This window comes from Narcine bancroftii, chromosome 3 (assembly GCF_036971445.1).
Source record: "Narcine bancroftii isolate sNarBan1 chromosome 3, sNarBan1.hap1, whole genome shotgun sequence".
Classification (NCBI taxonomy): domain Eukaryota; kingdom Metazoa; phylum Chordata; class Chondrichthyes; order Torpediniformes; family Narcinidae; genus Narcine; species Narcine bancroftii.
In genome coordinates this window covers 241,886,147-241,913,773 of record NC_091471.1, presented here as the reverse complement: position 1 = coordinate 241,913,773, position 27,627 = coordinate 241,886,147, and the positions used below count along the sequence as shown (strand labels likewise).

General features: G+C 38.4%; 1 protein-coding gene across 11 annotated transcripts in view; it reads right to left on the bottom strand.

Annotated features, from left to right (window-relative positions):
• Positions 1–27,627, bottom strand: part of brd4 (bromodomain containing 4) — a 164,712-nt gene that overhangs the window by 40,249 nt on the left and 96,836 nt on the right. For 10 of the 11 annotated variants that reach the window (XR_011354275.1, XM_069927306.1, XM_069927303.1 and 7 more), the window contains 2 exons: positions 24,969–25,088; positions 14,996–15,118 (listed from right to left, as the gene is read on the bottom strand). Coding sequence is in view for 10 of the 11 variants with exons in the window: in XM_069927306.1 (XP_069783407.1) it covers positions 14,996–15,118; positions 24,969–25,088 (243 nt within the window). In the remaining variant the exon portion in view is untranslated. The remainder of the gene's footprint in view (positions 1–14,995; positions 15,119–24,968; positions 25,089–27,627) is intronic. The other variant, XM_069927311.1, reaches the window with a different exon arrangement.

Sequence of the window (27,627 nt, the reverse complement as noted above, 5' to 3'; positions counted from 1 at the left end):
ACTGTAGCTGCTGTTTTGTGACGCCATTCACGGTTTTCCATCAGTTTTTGGCAGCACCTCTCTTCAAAACTGGTGTAGGCTTCTTAGCACAGGGCTCACCAACGGGATCTGCAGCTTCTAGTTCTCTTGGCAGGATGTCACAGTAGCGGTGGGTTTCCTTCATAGCATCTTTGTGGCGATTGCATGGACAACCTTGAGGTTTCCTTCCAGTCTTCAGTTCACTATAGAGTTGTGGTCGTCCATTCTGATGATGTGTCCCACCCACCACATCTGGGCTCTGATGATCAAGGATTCGTTGCTGGTGGACTTTGCGTGACACAAGACCTCCAGGTTGGAGATGCGGTCTCATCAAGGATGGAACATGCAGAATTTCTCCAGTTGCCAGTAAAGAGTCCAGGTCTCACATCCATATAGGAGAGAAGGGATGTCCACAGCTCTGTAGATTGAGCAGCCTCCCCAAAGCCTAGTTGGCCTTGCTAATCCTGGAGTCAATTTCTTTTTCCAAAGACCCATTACTTGAGATGATGCTCCCCAAGTATTTGAAGCTTCTTGCAGATTATTGCAAATAAAGCAACAGGGCAGGATGATATTCCTGCCAAGATCTACCGCAAGATTAAACTGCCAATTTTAAACAAGCTGTAATTTCCTCCCAACGAAGAATTAGTGAAAGGTCAAAAATGGTGAGATGGTTCTAACTTGATTACTCTTCCAAGTAATCCATTTGCCAGTCTCGTTCATGGGAAATTCTTTCATGCCCATCATTACTCAGTTCTGAATGGTGCTTTTGGTGTTGCCCTGAAAATTTCCCCCATGCTAACCCCTAACCTTCTATTTGCTTTTCTTTTATTGAATGTAATAAAATTGCAGCATCTTGGAAAAAAAGAAACCAAATAAAAAATTCTTCAGGAAATGGTCAATTTGGAAGTTAAGAGGGGAAACATTACAGGTGAAAACCATATGGCATAGTTGTGGCGAATGATGGACAAAAAGGCCTGTTTCCTTATGTTTCTCTCTGCAACTCAATGACCACGTAACCTAGTCCTTCAAATTCTTTACATTGCCAGCAAGGATGAGCCAAGCTGGTTTCATTTTTAAATTAGATAGATGAGCGTGAAAGACTGTTTGCATATAGAGGATAGCAACCAGTTTTCTTTTCATTGCTATCTCCAATTTTATTTTTTGTAATCAAGGGTGTACATTTAAATCTTGCTCAGGTGCAATCACATTGAAAAAGTGACATCCTCTCCAATTCCAAACTTTCACACCTAATAATTCAAGACAAATTGTAGTGGAATAAAGTTGCATTAAGCAGCAAGTGAAAGTTATTTTTATTCTTGTTACACTTGTAATACCAACTTATCACTTTCTATGAATTCCATTATGATTCATTGGAAAAGAAATATTTGGAATGCCTGCTATCAACAAGACAGGATTTATGTATTCTTCCAGCAAAGACCATTGTTGGGACCGGGGGAGGGAGGGGTGCGGGGGAGGGAGGGGTGCGGGGGAGGGAGGGGTGCGGGGGAGGGAGGGGTGCGGGGGAGGGAGGGGTGCGGGGGAGGGAGGGGTGCGGGGGAGGGAGGGGTGCGGGGGAGGGAGGGGTGCGGGGGAGGGAGGGGTGCGGGGGAGGGAGGGGTGCGGGAGAGGGGCACACACTCTGCTGGATCCACCCAACAAATAGCCCAATATTAATCCTGCTCCAGCAGCTGGTTTTATGTAAACAGATTTTCATGGATAAACCTTTCCATTAAAAACCAAAATTCCATCTTTTTCTGTGGAAAAGTCAAAAATTAAAATTAGAACACAAATATTTATTTGCATTTTCCAGGCAGTTTAATTTTACATCCATTAACCTGCAGCTCACATTGGGTGAATCAAGGACAGGAGAGGGGTCATAGTCTGAAAATTAGAGGCTATCCAAATAAAAAGATTAGAAAGAACTTCTTTAGCCAGAGAGTCGTGGATCTGTGGAACTTGCTGCCGCATACAGCAGTGGAAGTGAGATCACTGGGTGTATTTAAAAAAATAGACAAGTATCTCATTAGTGAGGGCATCAAGGGATATGGGGAAAAGGCCGGAAATTGGAACTAGTGTAGAGTAGCTTAGTGTATTTTTATGGAACAGACTCGATGGGCCTAGTGGCCTCCTTCTCTTCCTTTGTCTTGCGATCTGTGATTTTTATATTTATACAGCATGGTGATAGGCCCTTCTGGCCCACCAGCCCAAAAATCCCCAATTAACTCATAACTCCTTATGCTTTTAAAGGTGGGAGGAAACTGGAGCTCCCAGAGTAAACCCACGCAAACACAGTACGCACAAAATACTTACAGACAGCACCAGATTTGAACCAGGTTGCTGGCGCTATAATAGAGATTATGCTAACCGCTATACCAATGATGCACATTTTATGGGGCTCTCCACAATAACAGTCAAGGTTTGAAACTTGACAATTTAACTCTACTCAGGCTAAATTAATCAGATTGGGCTACAGCAAACAAAATTTTGGGTTACACTGCATATTTTTGCATCTGCTGTTCCAAATCGCGTTGTACGTACCATGTGATGAAAATAACTCTTTCCTCTCTCTCCCCCCCACCCCCCCTCCGCAAGTTGAACTGATCAACCTACCTGTGGGAATTTGGTTCAGGTCAACTTGCCTGGATTGCATTCAGAGCACTTTTTCACCGTATTAAGGTACATATGACAAACAATTAAGTTCTCTTTACATCCATTAACCTGCAGCTCACACTGGTAAAACAGAAACCCAATTTGAAATTTATCGTCCTTATACTCATTTCTCTCCATGTTATTAGTCCTCATGTGCTTAATCCCTTCTCGTCTTACTAATTCTCAAGCACAAAATGTAATCACTGTTAGTTACCAAAACTCCCAGCTTTGGAAATCCACACTTATTCCAATTCTTTTCTCTTTATGTTCTTCGGCCTTTTGGCTCCATATTATGATTTATTTGACAATGTTCCCTTGAAGTGTCTTTTCATGATAAAAGTTTTAATGTGAATAACTCTCAGTAAGCAGCAGCTTTCAAGACTGGTTAGTGGAACCAATCCATATTGGTGCTGAAATATGTAAATCTTCCAACAGCATTGTCAACGACATGGAAACAAATACATTAAATGTGTGCAGTGGGTGAAACTTAAGTTGCAGTTGGAGACATCCAAGGTCTTCTATCTCCCCTAATCGTTAGTTCCCTCTCATCTGGTAATATTTGATTAGATCTCCAAATCTTGGTTATTTAATCACTCCCTCATTAAACCCCTCTGCTCGTGCACATTTTTCTTCTTCAGTATGTTCCTGGCCAAACTTTGTTATTTGCAACACAACAGCTGGAGCATACTTTTAAGCAAAATTATGAATGATCTGCCATTTAGCCTTCACTCAATTTTCCTGACTGATCCCAATAATCCTTTTACCGGTCTTGAAAATATTTATTGGACCCATTGTCATCATGGATTAAAAAAATATCAAAATTTGCAACATTTCAAGAGCAATTCTTCACCCTCCAACTCCCTCATCTTGGAAGAATTACCCCAAGTTCTAGATACTTCGAGGCATTACACCTACAAGAGCATCGCCTGTCAGAATCTTATTGTCCAGAAAGATTATACATAGATGAATGTGTTGATGTCATTGCATTTTAGGGCCTAATTATGAAATAACTGATGCTCCTCTAACAGGATCATAATTGAATGCTTCATGTAAATTAACAGAAGAGGACTTTATTTACTGGAAAGAATATTGCAGATTCCTGTAGTTACTAGGCGTTACAATTCACAAGTCATTGTGTAAACATCTGCTATCCCTGGTTTAGAGACCACTTTAACCATTAAGGTAAACATTTCCAAGGTACAGGAAATGATATAAATGGGTTTAATCGCACATGAACACCGAACAAAAATGACCAAAATGAAGAACTTTTGGGGATCCTTTTGATGCCACTTATAAGATCTATAAAACTCATCACTTCAAAACAAAGAATACATATTAATGCCCAAGACATTTACAGGCCTTTCTCCATCGCAAATTCCAGATAAAGGTTAGAATTAACTACCCACACTATCTACAACAGTTGATCTTCTTGAAGAGCAACACTGCAATGGAAATATTCTGTCAGTGTTTTTGGATAAAATGTTTTCTTTATAAATTATATGTATTATTTCTTGGAGATTTCAGCTCATTAAAAATACAAAATTAACAGTTCTCTTAATTTTTCCTCTCCGGTTTTTCTAATTGTATTGTCTGTGCATTAAATACCAAATGACATTCCCCCCCTCCCCCCACAAATAGAGCTGGACCATATAAAAATGACATTAGAGATAATATGGAGATTACAAATTCACATTCACAACTGAATAGCTTTGTGATTAGGTGTGAGGTTGGGGTTGGGGGGGCGGGGAGGAGAAGAGTGGTCAAGTAAAGGGAAGCGAACAGATGAAAAAGAGAATGGTCAGATGGCCATGAAGGTTTCATTATTTCTTTGCTACTTTCATGACAATGTCCTCATTTATTTCCTATTATACCCTTCCCATCTTTCAACGAACTACCCTGCCAACAATTAAAAATAAAATGGCATTTAATCGTGGAAGCAATGGCTGCTTGCTGTTTTAGTCATGGATCCAAAAGTCATAGGGAGGACAGGCAGTTGTGAGGGGAACAAAATGTGGCTCATGCATTCCTTTTCAAGTTCACACATTGTAAGACTTGACCATAATAACAATCAATACGGGAATTACAATTTATAAAGCAATATTTGATGATACAAAGTTTTCTTAAAGAAAGTGTATATTCTAATTTTATCCAAAGTAATTGGACTGAGAATGCATGTTAGTTGCCACACCACTAACTGTGTGTTCAAATTAACCTGGAATCTAAATTTACAGATTGCTTTTAGAACCACTGAAAAAAAAAATTTTCAAGCAAGGTAACTGCAGTGTGTAGTCACGGTCCTGGTTAATATTCTTCTTTTGATCATTCCTTGCACAATTAGCTGTCCATCATCTCACGGTTTGTGGAACCTAGTTGTCTGTACACTTTGCTTGCACAAAAGCATAGTTCACTTTGTAATGCACTGTGAACTTTTATACTTCGCATGCTGTCTAAACAACTTTTAGGAAAGAACAAACCCAACCACAATTCTTTTTGTTCTCTCGTGTAAATATTTTAGTTGCAAACTATTCAGCAGCTTCTCAAAAGAATTCTTGAGCTTAGGGATGAGAATATGCTGCTGCTCAGCTGGCAAAATCAAAGAGGTTTGATCAATCTCTCTCACACACAACATACGAGTGATATTCTGAGGAAGTTGTAAAGCAGAAATTTGGGGGAAAATACCCATAGTTCTCCTCCCCCCCCCCCCCCCATATTTTAATTACAATATAGAAAAAGCTAATTTAATGGCTTTATTTTATAAAGATGCAGACACTTCGATTGCTTATATAATTTGATTTGTGCAATATGTTGCAAAAGCTATGAATTGCTAAACAAAAGCAGGTCACCATTAAATTCCCAAGATGATTTCAGCAAAAGTGTGTTTCTCCTGTTTGCCGCTCATTTCTCACAGCTGCAGCAACCACTTTTACATAACCTGCACCCCACCTTCCAAACATCGTCCATTCACATTATAATTTTTGTTTAAAACATTTGTCTTCCTTGTACTTTGAGTTATTAGGATGGAATAACTGCTTCAAAACATACTTCCAAATTTCAATATTCAGACAAGGGGTGTGGATAGCTTGGTAGAATCAATAAAAATCAAGGCCAAGAAACTAGAGTGAGGTGGCAAATTGGAAGCAAATCAAGGTCTTAGTTGATGACATACAGTTATCTCTGGTACAAGGGGAGTAAAACACTAAAGTCTGTGGACACAGTGATGAAAATAAAAACAATGCTGGGGAAAACAGCAGGTCAAACAGTGTATTAAAATACTGTATATTTTGGCGTGCAAGTTTTGAAGTCCTCAAAAATCATTTAACAATCAGGGTCAACATATGCCAGATACAAAAATGTGACCTTAAATTCAACTTTTAAAGACAACCCGAAACACCAAAAAAGAACTCAAGCTACAACAAATTTGGGGGGGGGGGGGTCCACTTATAGGCCTGATACATGATAAAATCCTGAAAATGAGGCTGAAAATGGGAACCTGGCCTATCTGAAGGTTGACGTGAGCCGAAATATCAAGGATACACACAACTGCCATTTCGGGCTTGGGCCCTTCATCAAGATATGAGCAAAACATAGGCATCCACCACTTTATTTGGGCATCTGCCTACATTCTGCTGATATCCTGATGAAGGCCTCAACCCCAAAACATTGCTTCTTTATCTTTGCTACATAAAGTACGCTGTTTGACCGGCTGGGTTTCTCCAGCATCTTAACTATGACTTGTGATTTCCAATCACAATCTCCTGTACATTTTCAGAGCTTTAGAAGTAAATGCAATAGGAATGGAATATTTACTAAAATGTGACTTTTGATTTGACTCCTGGCTTCAAATTATTTTTGATTTTTAACTTACCTGTCTAGCTGGTCACCTAAACAATAAGGGTCATCACATGGCATAGAAAGGTGCATGAGATTTCTAATTCAGAAATCTAAATGGATCTGCAGTCTATAACTCAACCCAGCAAGCAAACACATTCTTGTTTGTAAACTTGTTTTATTTGAGAAATAATGAAAATAGAAAACTATACAAAGTAAAAAAAATACATATAATTTAACCCCAAATATAGAAAGTCAACATGCATTGGATACATATTAAACTAGAAAGATTAAAAAATATATACTACAAAAGCTGCATTTCTGGTAACGGATATCCAGTTAAGAGTTTATTTTTACATGGACACATAGCAAGTGTGATCAGTTCAGAATTTTGGAGTTCACTGAAGCATAATCTCTTCCACCATATATTCAAGCAACTATGTTCAGCAATCTTTTAAGTAACTTTCTGGGATCTCTGAGACAATTAAAAAACTTTATGAATATATTTACTCAGAACTTCACTGCTCAAATTAAAAAGAGCTTTGTTGCAAACTTAGCCAAGTCTCTTTGATACCTCAAGATATTTAAATGATCCTAACCATGGTACATTTAGTTCTGAAAGATTGTGTACTTTTGACTCAATTCTGGACAAAATGATGCTGTTATTTAACATTTGAAAATAGCTCTTGTACAGACTAGATAAGCCCTTAAAAATTTTTTGGCTATGGCGCCCGCCCCCCCCCCCCCCCCCCCCCACCCCAGGATTTTCTGTTTGTGGGCTCCCTTCTCTGTGAAGTAGTCAAGTTTTGGTTTCTCCTGTACTTCTCTCCTACTGATTAATTTTTTAAAAAAATATTTATGTTGTTAGGCAAGATGTAAAGCAAAAAGCTGTAATTTAAATGCTCTGTCGGGCTCCTGTTGAAAATTGTATAGCTCCAAGTGAATCCTGCACTCGGAAAGAATATGTAAATCTCACAAGAAATGGTTTACAGCCACATCAATTTCCAAAACCCACCATTTTCTGCTTGATTATAACAATTATTGTAGGATCAGGTGAAAGAATGCATTAAGAAATGCAAAATGATAGTTTCAAAGATTAAAACTGGACATCAGAAGGGGGAAAAATCCAGATGATAGAATTTTATGTTCATGGACTGCAAACATAAGCTTTCATTCCTCATTTCCCTATAACCCGAATCAGTCAATGCTACAGGCTAAAATGTTCAAGTCATGCAATATTGCAGGAATAGAAGTCTCAAGGAAAGAATATAGGTCTAATCTTTGATACTTACCAATTACCATTGATGTCCCTGGGTCAGCATATAGCATAGATATTTTGCTCTGGTACCAAGAACATACCTTTCTGTGCAATGGTACCAGTTGTTCTTGTGTCCTCTTCACATGCGATAGTGTTTTAGATTTGCTTCTGTTTCTCAGAATGACATTTTTCCTAATTACACAGACCCTTCAGCTATCAAAGTAATTCAGGTTCAGAGCAATCCCATTCCCCAACCAATTTACACTGTATCCTATGTCCCCACATTACCATCAAACAACTCTCCAACACTTTGAGCCAATTTACAGTGGCCAATTACCCCACAAACCTGTTATCTTTTTGGCATGTGGGAAAAATCTGGATCATCTGGTGAAACACACTCACAGGGATAATGTGCAAACTCTATACAGGAAGCGATGGAGGTCAGGACTGAATCCAAATCAATTCAAAGTCGTCCTGCCATCAGAAAAGTTGGCTCCATGAGTTTAATAGGGGGCTATTAAGTTAGGTTTACTAACTTAGCTTCAATATTTATTCATGCACATTGGCACAAAACAGATTCAGCAACTGAACATCTCAGCATTTGGAGCTTAAGACTGCAAAGTGTACATTCAAATATTAAAGAATGCAGAAATGCAAGAAACTGCAGAAGCTGGAATCTTGAGTCAGCAAAAAGGTGGAAGGATTCAGCAAGTCATATAGCATCCATGAAGAAATTCGGCCAACATAAGAAACTGCAGATGCCAACAAAGAGAAGCTGAAGGATTCAAATAAAGGATCAAAACCCAGAATGTCGACTGTCCATTTCTTTCTACGTATGCTGTCTGACATGCTGAGTCCCCCTAGCTTCTGTCTGTTTGCAATAAAGAACTACACCTCTATTCAGAGGTGACATGTTACGTTTGCAGCGCAGAAACTATTTAGATTATGCATTTTCCCACAGCAAAACCTCCAAGGAGAATAACGTCCATTATAAACCAAATAGGGCACTGAGGCACAACTTGGGATGTCTGGCCGAAGAACATTGGGTAGCAGTCATATTATATATTAATTTAATAAGATGGTGCTATGGAGGGTTTTTTTTTAATTTGAAAGAGACCAGGCCTTGACAGCTGAGTGCATAGTGGTCATTCAAGATAGCTCAAGAAACTATTTCAAATGTCTGAGTTATACAGCTAGAGAATACATGTCGAACAGAGGTTTGAACAACAATAATTTATTTTATTTTTTTAATTCATCATATAGGAGTCAATGTAAGTTACCAAACATGAGTAATAGGGCAAAGGGGGACATGTCATTAACCACATGGGAAACAACTTTTTAGTTGACCTCATTTGATAGAAAGAGGAACATTGAAGAATGTTAATGCATCTTTTTTGAAAAAAGACATTCAGCGTGGAAACAGGCCATTTTGGCCCATGAGTCCGTGCTGCCAAATTTAGACCCCATTATCTTACACCCCCGGTACATTTCGAATGGTGGGAGGAAACCAAAACCCCTGGGGAACCCCCACACAGACACGGGGAGAACATACAAACTTCTTACAGACAGCACGGGATTTGAATCCCAGTCCCAACCCGCTTGCACTGTAAAGGCGTTGCACTAATCACTACGCCAATTGCTTAATAATGGAATTGTGAGAGATGTTAGATAAGCAGAGGTAAGGGCAGATTCAGATAACATTACCAAGGTGGGAATAGGCACTGTTGCTGAAAGCACAAAGATAATACAAGACCAAGGCAGCACAGCAGGCAACCTCTCTACCTGCTGTCCTTCCAACTCAGCAATCTGCTTGAGATCGGGATCTCTAGCGCTGCCTGTGTGGAGCTTGCATTTTCTGTGACACGTGAGCTTCCTCCCACAATCCAAAGACATGGTGATCAATAGTTTAATTAGCTACTGTTGTGAGTGATGTATAACGTGACCTGGCGAAAAAGAAGGGGGGGGGCGGGGGGGGGGGGGGAGAGAAGGAAAAAGAGTAGATGGTCATGAGAGAACTATGAAATCAATGAGTAAATGGATCAACAAAATAGCACCATTTCATTGCATCACAAGCAATTGGTGGGGCGAGAGAGAGTAAATGCCATTGCATTGACGGCTGAAACAGTCAAAGACAACAATTTCATAAATTTGTCCAAGACAAACAAATCAGCTCAATGGTATCTCAACTGAAACCTTTGACCAGAATCTAGTTTGTGCTATCTGGAGTAGGAGTGATTATGGACAAAATGTAATGACAAATAATGCTGCTGCCCGGTATTCTGTTTAATTAACTCAACTTGTAAGAATACATATGGCCACTTTATTTCAGCTACAGATACAAATCTGTCTACAAACAAAGCACTCAAGAACTGAGACTTGGGTTAACAAGCAAGATCCAGTTGTTTAACAGCTGTTTTTACCAGAAATACAGCTTTCAACCTGTTTATTAGTTATTAATCACTACACAAGCTCTGGTTTTCTCTTGCATGCAATGCATATAAAAACAGCCACTCCAACCAACCAATGAATCCCTGTGACCCCAAAGTCAAAAGTAAAATACAAGTGTTTTAAAAGCAAAAAAAAGTTCACCATTACAAAACATGCAAGTCAAAATAAATAAGATATACAATTGAATACAAGACAACAGTTTTGGAACAGTGAATTGTTTTATCACAATAAATTGGAATACATTCTCCAGTTTCTTTTCCCAAAAAAAATCACAACTGTTTTGGCATACAAATTTTTTTTTTTAAAAAAAGGGAAAAAAAAGGAAAGTAGCCAACGAGTGCTAAAGTTTTGACTGAGGGGCCAGCTAGGCCAGTTCAAAGGTTAATATTCTGTTACTTGGATTCAAAAGGATATTTAATAAAATACCAAGTTTTATGCCTTGTTTACAATAAATTACTTCTAGTTGACCGCAATGCATCTTTCCCAATTTTCACTGATCTAGATTTTAAAGAGAGGTCCATTCCTAAACTCCAAACAAACTACAAAGGACTGTCACAAGTCATTCCCAAACTGTCACAAAGATGGGTGAAGAGATTTGCAAGCATGGCACCATTCTTGATCCCACATCAAGTCTGATCTAGTGACATTTTAAAATTATTATACTAATCTGAATCCAAAAAAAATTAAGATTTATTAGCTTTCAAACATGAAGTGTCAATTAGTCACTAAATAGAGCTGCCACAGAATTAACATTTCTCCAAAAAGTGCATATTCGAGCTCTTCCCAAGGTGCTACCAAAGACAAATATCCAGCCCCACAGTCAAAAACAAGTATACCAAGAATAAAACTACCAGAATATGACTGATTTTGCTCCAGCAGAAATAACAAAGATTAAAAATCTGCAGATCAAATATTTTGATTTATACAGTGTATTTTTAAAGCAACAAAAGGCACTGGTGTTTAAAATCATGCATATCTCAAATGGACAAGTTGTCATGCACTTTGTTTATTAAATGTTTAGGAATTTCATATGTTGACAATGAAATATTTCTGAGCTGGAACAATGGCTTCAAATTTACCAACAAAATCTGAATGGCTCGAATATCACCTGTCTTTTAAAGCTTTGAAGTCAGAACCACCATATTATCATGAGGATAATTCCTATAATGACAAATGAATGAGACTGCAACTTCCATCAGCGAAATCAATTATGATATTCAGGGAAATGGGATTTAATGCGTTGGCCATTTCACCAGGAAACGACTTGAAATGTTGTCAACAAGGATTTTTTTTAAATCAAAGGAAGATGCAAAATAATGTAGAGTGATGTTGTAGAATTCGACTGAAATTCATTGCCAGGTAAGAGAGGATTTTTATGTTCATGGCAAGGGTGAACCCTTCTGTGTTGGCTGGTACAATGAGAGGCAATACAATTAAATGACAGTTACAATGGAATGACAGCTTCACAATAATTTAACTGCCAATAAACGCAAATTTATGGTGCTGTCACTTGTGGTCTATTATACATTCATCTGCTTTGGGAAAACAAATTAATGCTGAAGTAAAGTGGACAAAGAAAAGCTACTGTGTAAAATTCATACTCAGATGGAGTTGTCATCCCAAAAAGTGGAAGTTGACCAGAAAAAAAAAATCATGCCCCCTTTATTTTATCTCAACTAAACAGTTTAATTCTCAAGTTTTTCCCTCCTGTGGTATCTGACTGAATATTCCAAAGCTAGTACAATTTATACTTTGCAAACTTTGAAAAATCAACAGCTAAATATACATGTACTTAACAGAAGGAACTACTCTAAGTAAATGCACATGCTGGGCATGAATCAAACCCAAAGGTATTCTCCTGCTATTTCAGTGTCCTGTTCCCAAAAATCACAGTAAATAACTCAACAACCAAGGTACTTCATATGTGATACTTATCAGGACTTAAAAAGTTTATTTCCAGTTTGACTAAAGACAAATCTGGCCGTTCAGATTGGAGATCTGATCACATTTTTATCAATACATATTTTAATTTTATGATGTACACATGCTTGACCGGGATCAGGTCCCAATTATCAGCAGGTGAAACTAAGGCCTCACACAGTGCAAAATCATAAAGGTTCCAGGTTTGAATTTTAAATTTGTGACAAATCAGCTGATCTCAACTAGAATAGTAGCTGGCACATCATCACTAAATTCAAGATAGGAAAGCAAAAGCCTGGAGCATTTCTGCAACACCTATTGAGAAATGTGCAAGCATCTGCATGGGAATACTGGTACTGAATGTGAATGAATCAAACAACACTGTGCTGCCTCAGTAATGAAATTGTCCAACATCCATTATGGACACTTCAGTGCACTCCCAATAAAATTAATAATGCAAATTACAGCAAAGCATTCGATGGTTTATTTAAAAAAATAAGTCCATTGTTAGCGAAAATTATTAAATATTGTATCTATTGCCAAGTTCAGTAACACAGAAATTTAGGTGTAATGGCAAAATCTACATTTTTTAAATTTTTGAAGCGTGGCTTCATATACATTCCCCTATTGTTGCCAGATGATTCACAAAATTTCATGCATCTTTGAAGAAATTGTTTCATACATTTCAACTGGCTTCGCTGAGTTTAAAGACTGCAACATCTCAGAAAATTAGCGCTCTACAATTAAGTTATTGACTAATGGCCATCTCACAAAACAGATGGTGCTATATTTACTGAGCAATGTGCTTTAAAAAAATGTTCCCAATACAAAATTTTAAGTGTATTTACTGAAGCCAATGCATTAATTATAAAGGACTTCTCAACAGTGTATAGTTTAGAGAGCCTCAACATCCACACGCTTCTGTGACCCAGCCTTGATACATGACCTTATCTTGTGCTTGTATTATAATCACCACATTATAACCATGTTATATTCAGCCGGCTGACCTCTCAGTTCCAAACTCTGCACTCTGTGGCTATTACACAATTCAGTCTGAAGAAAAGTACAGCTTACAACTCAAAAAAAGTCACTCATCTCAAAGATAGCATTTGTGTAAGAAAACACAGCATCCAAAGACCATACATACTGTAACACGCAAGATAATGGAGTGCACATTACAAAAATAAAACTGTTAACAATGATCTTGGATAGATTAAATACACACAGCAAGTGCCACTTAAAATAATTCCATGACCAAATCTTGAACGACCAACTAGCATACAAAGTGAAATTACCCATTGTAAACCAAAGGTGTACATGTTGATTAGAAACTCTTTTTTAATCAGATATGATGAGAAATTTTAGTGACATTTTGGTGAAGCAAATGCTTTAATTTCACGATATTTGGACTGGGTGGGGTGGTTTCCGGGTGTGTTACGGATGGGAAGTAAAGAGGTGTGGTCAGCTAAAGAACTCCCACTGAAATGTTGGAAAATTTGAAATATTTAACATAACCACCATCCAGAAAACTTGATCATAATTTTTCACACTTCAAAAAAAAAGCTAGTTTTATAATTACCACTGTCGACCGTTCTTCTGTAGTCAGTGAAAGTAATGCAAAACTAAAAAGAATTTTAAAAAAAGGATAGGGTCAAGGGATTTTGCCAAATTGCAGCACTCAATTTGCCAATCAGAGAATTCTTGACTGAATGAAAGCCTGTGCAGTAAACATCTTTTTAACATAGCATGTAACAAAATCAACAAATCACTGGGTATAAAATGATTTTAGTAAAAATTCTGAGCAATACCTCTGTTATTGGTAGTGACAATTAGAAGTCTGATGTGGTTATAGATCCATAACTGGTCTTTCTCGAAAGTGATAAATCACGTGCAAACATTGAAGTTGTGAATTACAGGATCATTTATAAACTACGACTGATTCAAGAGAAAATATACAAGCAATGTTTGAAATATCTGGCTCAAGATTAAGGGACAACTAACTGGGTTCCTACTACAATAGTAAAAATAATGGTACATCATGAAGTTGCTTACTTGCTTTAAATGCGAAATCTCACTGGGTCGACGGCCACGGAGGTGTAGAAGAACGCAGGATGTAGATAATTTTTTGCCAATTGTGACAGTTGAAAGGATAAAGATTTGTAGCCCACCAGTTTTTTTCTCCTCCTTTTGCTGTCCTCTTACTGTTTATGTAATCAAATTTAGAAAATGCACATGTACCTTACTGTGCAAAAGTCCACAGTGCACATGGAGGTGGGGAAATTTCTTGAGACCTGCGCCATTCACCATAGAACAGTGTTAGCACCAACCATCTGAAATGCTACACGAACTGCACAGGTGAACACCATGTTTTGTAAACAGTATTCCATATGCATGTCCTGACCAGAAATCCTTCATACATTTTTTTTTAGACAGGTGAAGCAAATTTCATTTGCTGGTAGTCAAGCGTTGATCTTTCAAAAGACGAGGTAGAAAAAAAACAATCCTGTTTTTTCCAAGAGCAAAACAATTTTCTCTGTTGAAGCTGCTTTCTAATTTAAGTGCAACTCAAGCTCTTTTTATGGCTTTCAATGGTCACTGTCAGCATTATTGCACTTTTTCTCTGCAGCTTAAACAGAATAATGCTAGAATTTCTTCCAGACAGGTTGTTCTTTTAACACAAGGAACTACTGGCAAAAGGCTCCAACTCCATTAAGCTGGCAAACTGTATGTATTGCAGGGATATTTAGAAGTCACTGGTTGTCGCTTGGAAACTACGATGGGTGGCTTACAGAAAGTACGTGGGGCAGAGGGGAAACAGACTTTGCCAGCGCCAGGCTAGCAACAGGCTCAATTACTGAAAGAATTGACGCTAACCTGTTTCAGAGTCGTTGCTTTCAGAGGAGCTGGAGTCACTGCTACTGTCTGACTCAGAAGAACTGCTGCTGCTTCTCATCCTTGAAGGGCCTCCCACATCCATGGCTATATCATGCTTCTCAGCTGTACAAAGAGAATGACTGTGTAAGTAAAAAGGCTAAGTAATCTGTTCAACATTAATATTGAAACTAATTAGGTTCATCACAGTTCTAAACTAATTTACCTTTCAGTTGTTTTGAATGATATAAATCATATACACAAGACATCTCACAATACTTGTAGTACATTAAGCATAAAAAAGTTCCACGCTTTATACAATTTACAACTCCTAAAATAGTTTGAAGAATCATTTGAATTGAAGTTAAACTAAGTAACCATTAAAGATGTACATTGATGTGTCAAACACAAAATTGGTAACAAAGCACAATTCATCTCAAAGCATCTTTGAATAAATGGATTCAATTCAGAATGTTGCATCTCAACACAAATTGTTCTCATTTCATGTCAAGTAAAAATATTGTGCAAAGGATAAAATTCTAAAATATGGAATGATTTATTTCCGCACCCTCCCCCCATTCCAGTGGATAGAGAATATAAAAATTGTAACAGATTACACTTACAAGTGTAATCCACATTTTGCAAAAGGAAACTTGTCACTGGAAACACGCAACAGAAAATGCCAAATGCAATTAGCTCAGCTATTTTCTCTTACTTTCCCAGCCCCAAATAACAAGAATAATTAAAAATGAAGGCTAGGAAGAGAAAGCAGCTCAGCCTATTCCAAGTTGAGAAGATCTTACACAGATTATTAGTATTCACATTAACGTGATCAATTTAGTTAACAGTTCAAATTCCTGGTGCATTGGTGCTCCAAAATTCTAATGCTTTTGTAAACTTCCTCCTGGAATAATTAGCCAAAACACTGAAAATTTTATTTGGGAGCAAGCCAGAGTGCAATTTTATTTTCATGTTTAGAATCAGAACAATTGCAGCAACTCGCTGGGTCTAGGTCTCTCAGACAACACAAACCACGAATCTCTATTTCCAAGCAGCTTGAAGAGTTTTTTTTCATACAGGTACACAATCCTTTATCCAGACATCTAAAACCCAGAAAGCTCCAAAATCCAGCAAGTGGAAAGAGAGAGACTGGCAGCGCGAGTCAGGCAGGAGACCGGCAGCGTGACTGGAAGGGGGTGGGGTTGGATACGGCAGCACAATTCGGGTGGCCTCAAATCTGGCTTTACAAAATCCAGAAAAATATGAAATTCGGACTCACTGTCCCCCAAGGGTTCTGGATAAAGGATTGTGTGCCTGTACTTTAGTCTACAAGAAGCAGCTATGCCAAATCAATGTGAAAGTCTTCATTCAATTCAAAGTGATTAGCTTCTACTTTAATGCATCCATCTTGTTCAAATTACTCCAAACTGGAAGTTCAATTTATTATGAAATGCCTTCCCAACTTGATTGTTTTTCACAATTTTGTCAAGATTCTAATTTTTCACATGGTTCACTACAAATGATTATTGGTGCATTAATGAGGATTAAAATAGCTGTAAATTAAGCTTCCTGTTCAGTGAACAATTCATATCATTGCCTAATAAAGTTTTATTCATACAAGCTCAAAAACCCACATCCATGAAAATATGAGATTTATTCCCTCTGCAATGATTGTTGAATTTCTACCTCAATCACAACTCCGTCAGTGTCCTGAACCCTGTTGATATTTATTTTGAACACATTGACCGAACAACCACAATTCTTAAGATTCACCATCCTTGCCAAAATTTTTCTCATTTTTGCTCCTAAATGACCTACCAAATATTTTGATACTATGGATCGCAACAAGATTCTACATTTCAATGGAGTCACATCTCATTTTTCTAAACTTGAAAAAAAATCAAAGCTACTCAACCCCATCTCTGCTGGTGAATCTTTTCTGCACTCCCTCAAAAGCAGGTCCTCTATTAGCAAAGAGACCTGAACTGTACGCACTATTCTACGTGCAGACTCAGTACGATATCTTTACCTTTGTACTCAAATTATCATTTGTCCTCTGACCCACCAACTGTGCCTACACACTTGCTTTCGATGACTGGTGTGCAAGGACATCCAAGTCCCTTGGAACAGTATCATTTGCCTGTCTTCAACATAAAAACTCATTGTATTCAATCTGTCCATCAACTCAGGTTATCTCAAGGAGATAAAGACCTTTCTACATACTCACATGTATGCCAAATTATGTCATTAGGAAAAATCAGAGACAAGTTTTATTGCCTGGTCAAAATTGTCAGTAAATATGAAAATGCAGAGCCAATGCACCAATCCCTGTTGCACATCACTCGTTATGGCCTGGTTTATAACCACTGTTTTCATCTGACTAACCTTCAACCAATTCTTATCTATTACTCCCAATTCCACAGTCAAACATTTTCACCAATTTCTTAAGTTATCTCAAGTCTTAAAACAAAAACACCAAATTGAATGATACCCTACCATCTACTCTACAAGATACATGTTCAATGAAATCTAATACATTAGCTAATCATTATTTCCCTTTTTATAAATCCGTATTGGCTCTGTTCAATCATTAACTTTAAGCACCTTGACACAATATTCCTTATCAGTATTACCAAAATATCTGACTGATGTCAGACTTATTGTTCCCCATTTTATCTCTGCCTCTTAAAAAAAACAAGATCACACTGTTCCCTCTAATCTGGATGAACCATTCCAGAATATGCCGAGTTTTGGAAAATAACTCAATTTAAATTTTAGGCATACAGTATGGTAATGGGCCCTTACGGCCCACAACCCCACGTCACCCAAATATCCCAATTAACTAAAGCCTGTACATTTTGAAGAGGGTGAGGAAACTCGACCACCCGGAGAAAATCCATGCAGACCCAAGAGAGATCGTACAACTCCTAACAGTTTGCTGGATTCGAACCTGAGTCGCTGGTGCTGTAGTATTGTTGCGCTAACCCCCCCCCCCCCCACCCCCCCAAGCTAACTGTGCCACGCAAAGTCAATTTTAAAACTGGTATGTCGATCAGGTCCTTGGGATTTATTAATTTTCAGACTTTCTAGTATACTTCCACACTAATTTATTTCATTTACACCAAACCCTTGACATTATTTCTGGAAGTCTTCTCTCGTCTTTTTTTAATGTCAGACAAGTATGGTTTAATTTGTCTGCCATTTCCTAATTTCCTTTCAGGAAATTTTTAATTCAGGAATTAATTTCAATATTGGGAAGCATACATATGTAAAATACTGTACTAAAGCCCATAGATGAAAGTCAGTTGGAAAGATAATGTACCAAAAGGTTAGGAGCTCACACAGATGCTCGAGGGTTTATGTCCATGTTCAATAAATTAAAAAGTTCACTATCTGAAGTTGGCTTTGTGAATTCTTGCAAATACTTTGCTAGGTTTTACTAGAATTTCTAACATCTTATTTAGATGAATTCTGATCTCAGTGAAATAACTCTCGTCAGAAAGTGAGCTGAATTTTGAAGATTTCCTGGCTTAGCATGAATTTCTTAATCCTTTTTTATTATCTGTTGAAATTACCCAGTGAACATCATTAGAAACAGCTTGGTTTTTTAAGTGCAACAGCTTTCAGATACTTTTCTGAGAGACCATTCGTAACTTACTAAATCCACCGATTTCGTTACTTGCACGACAAGATTCACCAATGCAATCATTACCCCACGAGTCACCTGAGGCTGAAATGACTGAACAGGGGCACCTGAATAGTATTTTTAACACTCATTATGTATCAGGATTATACATTTAAAATGGAACAGGTCAGGAACTGTTCTTTCATCGACGTGAACACAACATAGTTATGCATAAATCACCAATAAATGCAAACAAAGCATTGGACTTTCAGGTTACAAACATGGAAATGTTCATTAATAAAATTACTCTAAGGTAATGCAGGCAGTTTATGGGATTTATAAATTTGTCCTTCCAACTTAATTAACAATGAACATTTCACTGTCTTGAAGGTAAATTAATTGAGTTTATAAACAGATAGTTCACTTCTCCCTTACAAGAGATGCAGATTTTCACTAAAGTGGTGACATATTATCATTTGTGTTTCAGTACAGGCACAAATGTCACTAAGTATTCAGTACACCTTTGTGCGCTGCCCAGAAAAAGCTATGGGTTGTATCTTTTGCTTTGGTATGCCCAAACCATAATACAAAGTAGGATCATGAATTTGCATACTACATATTACAATCACCATTTTCATCTCAGCCTTTAACTGTGTTTTCTTCACAGTGGATGGAGCTATGCTTGTACTTTGCCCAGTGGGTATTCTAAAAACAATTGTAGGATCGTTCCCAGACACTAAAAGTCACCATGAAGGCAACATGCGAGCAAACTCTTGTCCATCTTAAGTAACACATTAGCTACCTTTACACTTGAATCCCACTAAATTGGCTGTTCAGTGCCCCGGGATAGGAAGGGGGGGGTTTGGCTTTTCACACTTGACCACTCTTAACTTGGACACTGAATGCATTCACACTTGCAAGGAGCCATCCCCGGGGTTAGGACTGTTCTACCAGAGACGTAATCACGCATGGAGTAATGATGGACCTGCCATAAATCCTGATTAATGTATTATAATCTTATATTTGAACAAAATTAATGATGCCTAATTATAACATAATTAAGCTTTATGTACAGCACATTATGAGCCCTTCAGCCCCCATTGTTGTGCTGACCTACATAAACCTTTATGTGGGACTGTGGGAAAGTGCCAGCAATAGCAGACAATTTTTAAATAGTGTGGCAAAGTTGGTAGCACTTTTTAGTGCACAATTTATACAGCAAGGGAAAGTCGGTGTCTTTTTCCCACGGTCGTTACAAATTGTGCGCTATAGCAGTACCAACTTTCCCATGCTGCTTAAAAATTGTCCGCTATTGTTATTTCCTCTCTTCCCCCCCCCCCCCCCTTTGCTGTAACTTTCCCATAGCAAAGTTTATAGCTTCATTTTAATCTTCTTTTCTTTCACATTCCTACACTCATGCAAAAAGTTGGGTCATTTCAATCCCACAACGCAATTACCAGTTTCACATTTGCCTGAATGCAATGCTGGCGTCCGCAGATGCCAGGGATTGTACTAGGGGTCAAGGCCATCAATTCCCGGCATGAGATGACATTATCTGACACCGGCGTTGAGCTGATTTTGCTTTCACACCAGAAACGTTAAAGGTCAATTAGCCATTAATTTTTGGGATCACTTGCAAGTATGAAAGAGGCTAATGATGCATGGTTGAGAAATTACAAAAAATACACTCTAAAACTCGAGCCTAGCTATTGGCAAAAACATTAGCATAAACTGTTTTTTATCTATTCATTACTCATAGCAGGCTCCACACATCCCTCACTCACAGATGCAGAATAGTGTCAAACAATGGAAAGCTATTGCCTAAAATCTGCAATTGTTGTCTCAGGCTGGAACTGCCACATATGGTCCCTCCAGTAACACCTCAGGTCTCAAGCCAAGTTAATGGTTCTAAGTGGTTATAGGTCCTATGAGAGGCTCATTTAATATTTGGATGGGGTGGAGGGTTGACACTAGTCCTAATGTTAAGCTTCAATTGTGATCAGAATAGGTATTTAAAGTGAAAAGATTGGACTCGCTTTGCAGCAGAAAGATCAATAGAACAAAATGTTAGAATTACCAAAAATAGAGTTGCTTGACCGGTTTTGTTTGTGTTTGTCACGAAGCTCAAGTCAACAAGCAAGATGAACAGAGGCTGTGCAAATCCCCGGACTTGCTCGATCAATTTGACCACTTGGGATTTTACCTCATCCAATAGATGAGGATATTAAAATACAAACCATAATGTTAAAAATGGACTTGTTCAAAGAACTTGTTGGTCCTTTTCTTGAGGACACAATGCCAATCTACTTGGACTGATCACAGGGCTGTTTATAATATTTTTTAATAAAAATTTATTCCTCAATGGAAAATTGATTTAACAAATTCTCTATTTAATCTCCAATTATTGCATTAATTTTTTCTGACCACATATTTTACCTGAAGCACTTTTAATCAGCTGGCATTTGGAGACTCTCATCACGAGTCTCTTTCTACTTTTGACATTTTTGCAGCAAGAAATATGGCATTCACTACCACACAAGATATGCTGCCACAGGGTCATCAAAAGAGGAAAGAAAAATAGTTTTGCACACCGATAGTTTTCTTCAATAATTTATTTTAAAAATATCATTCCATTCAAATACATTGTCCGGTCTGCATTAAATAATTCTGGAATGCAACAGCTGTTTAACTACAAAATGGTTCCACTCAATCTCATATTTCCAAGAAAGTGCTGCAAATCAAGGTCTTCATGCTTTAAAACTCCAATTATGCAAAATAGGCTCTCAATTATATTCTAAAGTTACAAATTACACTGAATTTCTCAACACTGCACATTTCAGGATAATCCATCTCCCCAAGAAAGCAGCGGTCAGATATTCTACACAAACAAACACGTGATTTTGTCTCACATACCTCAAGCTTCATGGAATGCCCAAATCTGGCTTTAACTGCATAGCCTTCTCTCTACCAGAAGAGATAAATTTCAACCTTCAAAAGTAAGCATCTCTGCATAGCAATGATAACTGAGAACAATGAAGACCAGTGAAACACGAAGGTCTGCCAGCATTTGTCGGAATTATGAAACTCCTTGCCTCTGAATTATTTCTTGAAGAAGGGATCAGGCCCAAAACGTCACCAATAAATCTTTGTCTCCGAGAGATGCTGAAAAGATCAGACGAGTTCCTCCAGCATTTTGGTGTGTTTTTACAATGAAAACAGTCATGATTTTCAACCACTTGGGTCATTGGAGCAGGGGCAGGAAAGTCTGATGCTTAACCATTCAATACAAGTTTAAGTTCATCAACATCTCACAAAAGGCTTCAAACGGCCAAGTCATGGTTTTTTAGACTGTAATGTCAGGAAAATTGCCGAAAAATTAACATAATTACTGACGTGTGGTCATTCACACTGGGTGCCTTTTTAGACTGTAAGTACCTGAGAGCAACAGTCCCGGTGGTTGGACGTGCAGTAGAGTGGATGACCATCAATTAACTTTTCCAATATGATTTACACTGCAAGTTTCTCCAAAAAGTTGTTGGGGTCCTGCAGGATAAATCACTGTGCAGGAATCTTGAGTCAATTCCTGCACCATCTTTTTTAGACTGCACGTGTAATGGCAAAATTCCTTGATTATGCCGTTACATATCTGCAGTCTAAACACCACAAGTTGGACGTGAAATAAATGCCAAGTCTTTCAGCCTCTTATACTTGTTTCTTTTGTCAACAAGATCATGGCTGACCTAATACATAGATGCCATTTTCATGACTAACCCCACTTCACAGATTTTCTCTTAACATCTCAAAATCTATTCATTCTTTTTTGAATATTCATAGCAACTGAGCCAAGTTCCTTGAGCAAAAAAATTTCAAAGGTTTTACAGCCTCAGAAAAAATGTCTAATTTCAGAATGACCAATCCCTTATTTTAAAAACACAGTCGCCGTGTTCCATAAAAAGCTCAGTACAGGAATGAAGGTGCCATTCCACTTCCAATATTTTACCTCCTCGACCCTTGTCAATTTCCCAGAATGCCTGCAGTCTAAAGTGCAGGCATTCCACGACCAACTCGAGTCTAAGTGTATTGTGTACTTTTTTGTTAATATATTCGTAATTTTTTTTTAACTGCTACCTGCTTTCTCCCACTGCCCGCTATCTGTTCTCTCCTGCAGCCCCACTGTCCTGCTCTGTCCCAGCGGTCGACTGCCTGCTCTCTGTTGTTGTGGGCCATTCTTTGGCTTGGCTTCGCGGACGAAGATTTATGGAGGGGGTAAAAGTCCACGTCAGCTGCAGGCTCGTTTGTGGCTGACAAGTCCGATATGGGACAGGCAGACACGGTTGCAGCGGCTGCAGGGGAAAATTGGTTGGTTGGGGTTGGATGTTGGGTTTTTCCTCCTTTGCCTTTTGTCAGTGAGGTGGGCTCTGCGGTCTTCTTCAAAGGAGGTTGCTGCCCGCCAAACTGTGAGGCGCCAAGATGCATGGTTTGAGGCGATATCAGCCCACTGGCGGTGGTCAATGTGGCAGGCACCAAACTAACCCAATCCCACACCTAACCCTAAGGTGTGAATACAAGGTCATCCACTATGCAAATTACTTATCCCAGGACATATCAAAATGCACAATTGATCCCACTAAGAGCTAGAAACAGGTACAGTGTTTTGGCCAACCAAACATGACACTCCTATAGTGACACAGAACCTCAGGGAAGAGACCAGTGAATACAAAAGAGATAATTATCCTGCTGTCCGCATATTGACAACCTAACTTGAATCCTAACCCTAGACTTGATTCTAAAGTATGCCAGATTGTGAGGGAAATCACAAAACATTATTCCCACACTCCTTTATACATTGTGAATTTATGTCTTATTAAATTGTGTGTGCTTTTCCCACGCTCTTTCATATTGTGCATCTATGTGCTTTGTTCCCACGTTTTCTATGAATTATTGTGTTTTAATAAAAATAATGTTTGATAACAAACCCTTGTGTCCAGACTCGTCTCTCACGGACCTGACACTTACTCAACAGGACAATGATCAGTGCGGAGACAGAGAGCTTTATTGTCGGCAATATTCACCTTTATCACCCTAATTTTAACCTGGCATATAAAACTGGGGAAATATTTTTGAGCCACTTTTGGGAAAAACAAGTAGATCTAACATGCCATCAAAAGCTGTATATTGTACACGACAGTAGACACAGATGCCGTTGAGTTACATGTCCAGCCCCTTTTGTTCGCAGAATGCCAGTGTGCTGTCTAAAATCACGGACAGAAACGTAGATTCCTATGCGAATGACCAATGCCAAGATGCCAGACTTAACCAATCTATCAAACTCTGAATTTTCTATGCTTCAATGAGATCACCATTCACAGATCAAGTCTGTTTAATCTTCACTAATAGAACAAACTCCACCTATCCCAGGAATTAATATAGGATAAATGAGTTCAGTGTTGTAATGCATACCATTTTTCAGCTTTAAAGGCACTGCATCAAGTGCCAAGTGCTTCCAATAAATGAAGACCCACTTCTAGAGTGCACACTTTGGTTAAGAGAAATAATATCTCACTTTTGTCTGGGACAGATGGGGAAAAAAGAAACATTTTGTCAAATTGATTATTGTCACATGTACTGAAAGATATCAAAAGCACCAATTTCAATATTGAATCTGCACGTCAATGTTCTTGGGTTCAATGAACAACATGGAAGGTGACTGGGAGAAAACCACTTTCATCCATGGCCCTGGTCTGAAATTTAAAAAGGATTGTTTATCTCCTGTTTAGAGGTTAAATATTCATACTCAATTTTATATTAAAGAAATTATGATTGAGGATTACTTTTAGATGGTACATTGACTTCAAGAAATAACTTTCTGGAAGAACTAGCATTAATATTAATTGCTAACTATAGGCATCACACAGGACCACGTAGACTTCTCTATTCGTAGCAAAAATTCTGAAAAATCACATCTTACCCTCTGCCTATGATTGGAGTGAATAAGTTACCTGCCGTGCACATCTATAATTAAATGTATTAAACACTTTCAATCCATTACATCACAAATACTGATGAGATTACCACCATACCTCTCAACTGTATGGTTTTTAAAATTCACTGTAACCCAATATAAAGCTGCAGGACTTGGAGAAATAGCAGCCAAATGCAACCAATCAAAATCAGCCAATTTGCCAATAGCCACACTCTTCCACAAGCACGAACCAGAATTCTGCTAATCAACACATTGCAGTTTGAGAGGTATGTGCACCACAAAAATCAATATGCGTAAAAATTCATTTTAATCTTGGCCACGACCTATTTCACCTAAGGATCTACTTCACAAGGTTGCACTACACCAACCTTTTCTGCCTGGTTTCTTCCCAGAGCTCAGCTGGCCGCTAACGTCATGTAACCTGGTATCCAGCTCACTCTTCGAGTCTAGCTGGAGGTCATCGCTCGATTTCCCTGGGACCTTTTTCACTGCAAACAGCATCACACAACAAGATTTGGACCAAACACTTTGGTACCATTATAAAGGTACAACACAGTGAATAAAATTACTCTAATTTGGCATGTGGGATCAGATGCATACTGTAGGACAGAAAAACAGCTAAAGGGATAAAAAGTATCCATTATTGTTTGCAACTTTAATTTCAAGAGACTTTTAGCACATACTTGGAAGCTTGTAGTGATGTCATGACAAGTTTCTTTACATAAAAGGTGAAATCAATTTTTAAAATATATACAGTGGTGTTACTTTAAAGAGCTACACAGATCAGGCCAGAGGAAAATGTAGTGATAGTTAAAAAATATTCCTGCCCACTGCTTGAAGAGCTCAACTTCAAAGTTAACTATAAAAGGTTAAAGTTCGTTTTAATTATTTTCACTCCTGACAAATGGCCACAATCAAATTGTTTGAAGGGCCCCAAACCAGTCAAGTACTTATTATTTCTCATCATTAGGGATGGTGATCACTCTAATGAGTTGTGTAACTCCAATGAAATTGGGAATCTGTGCATCACCTTCTTTCCAGTTTTTCTGTCACTATAAATATCCACTTCTGATTTGGTCCCCGTAAAGTTTACCACCTTTCACATCATGACATCTCTACTGCAATTTACGGTTTTTGCCAAATTCAAAATCAATTTCACCGGAGAAGTCAAATCTGGTTCAAGGCTGAAAAGGAAATAGTGTACCTCTGAAAACCAGCTGTTGCTCTGATCTCTGGGTTAAGTAGCCCCAAAGATGTCAATAACCCGACCTGTACATGCCCAATCCAATGATGTTGTAATAGTGGAGATCATTTAACAAAGATCTCAAATCCAAAGTAAAAAGATCATTGTATAAAAAATTGAATATTTTCCAATAAAGAATGCAGAACTCTACATCCAGATAAGGAACATGAACCCATTCACATGGAGCCAAATGAAAACCACAATGACACCCAACTACAAAAACCAGCAAGTTTTCACTGAAACCCTTACTCTAATCCAATTGGTTTATGGATCTCAATTATAAGTAACGATCAAGTTATCAATAAAATGCATCAAGACAAATTATCTTATTCGACTAGGCTTTTCTCCAATTCTGCCATTAACTCAACCCTCATCCGCATCTCTTTTTTTTTCACTTCTCCCTAAGACACAAGGATAAAATTTCCCTTCTTCTTAGACATCCCCACCAGCCTCTGCATCCAACATATTCTCTGCAATTTCTGCTACCTACTTTGGGATCCCATCACCTGACACCTCTTCCCTCTCCTCTCCGATTTCCATAAGGATTGCTCCTTCCCTGACTTTCTTCCTGCTAATAGCTCCCTGGGATCACATAAAAATGCTGCACTTGCACCTCCTTCCTCACTACTATTCAGGGCCCCCAACAGTCCTTCCAAAATAAGCACCTTTCACATGAATCTGTAGGGGTAATTTACCTAGTGCAGGCTCCTCAACATCAGGGAGGTTGGACACAGACTTGGAGATTGATTTGTTGATCCCCTTCACTCAGTCCACTGCAATATCAAGAGCCAACTATTTTAATTCCACATGGCATTGCCACACCGACATGTCTATCCACGGCCTCATGTAATGCCAAAGTGAGATCACCAGCATATTGGAGGAACAACACTTTACATTCTGTCTCCATACTCTCTAACCACGTCATTAATATCAACTTCTTCAATTTCCCTCCCTGGTCTCTTTTCCATCATCCTTGACTCCAGCTCCCTATCCCTTCCCTTCTTTCTCCTAGGAGAACAACTTTTTTTTTAAACTCTCTGCTCTCCCCATCACTTAGGTTCTTTCTTTTATATCCTTCCACCTGTAATCTGTGCTTCTCTCCCTTCTCCCACCTTTTTATTCAGGCATCTATCTGATCTTCTGAAGAAGGGCTCAGGACCTAATTATTGGTTACCTTTTTACTTCATAGAGATGCATGATCTGCTGAGTTTTTCCAGCATTTTCGTGGCATTTGTAAAGGAGAATACATAGAAGATAGGAGCAGGAGTAGGTCATTCGACCCTCTCCGCCATTCAACGAGATCATGGCTGATCTTAAAGTTCAGTACCCCATCCCCACCTTCTCTCCGTAACCTTTAATACCCTCATACTGAAGAAATATATCTAATTCCCTCTTAAATATATTTAATGAACCTGCCTCTACTGCCCTCTGTGGCAATGAATTCCACAGATTCACCACCCTCTGGGTATAGAAATTCCTCCTCATCTCGGTCCTAAATGGTTTGCCTATTATCCTCAAACCATGGCCCCAGGTTCTGGATTTTCCCATCCTTGGAAGCATCCCATCTGCATCCATTCTGTCCAGTCCTGCCAGAATTTTATATGTGTCTATGAGATCCCCTCTCAATCTTCTAAACTCCAGTGAGTACAATCCCAATTTGCGCAATCTTTCCTCATAAGTCATTCCTGCCATTCCAGGTATCAGCCTGGTGAATCGCCTCTGCACTCTCTCCATTGCAAGAACATCCTTCCTTAGATAAGGTGACCAAAACTGCACACAATACT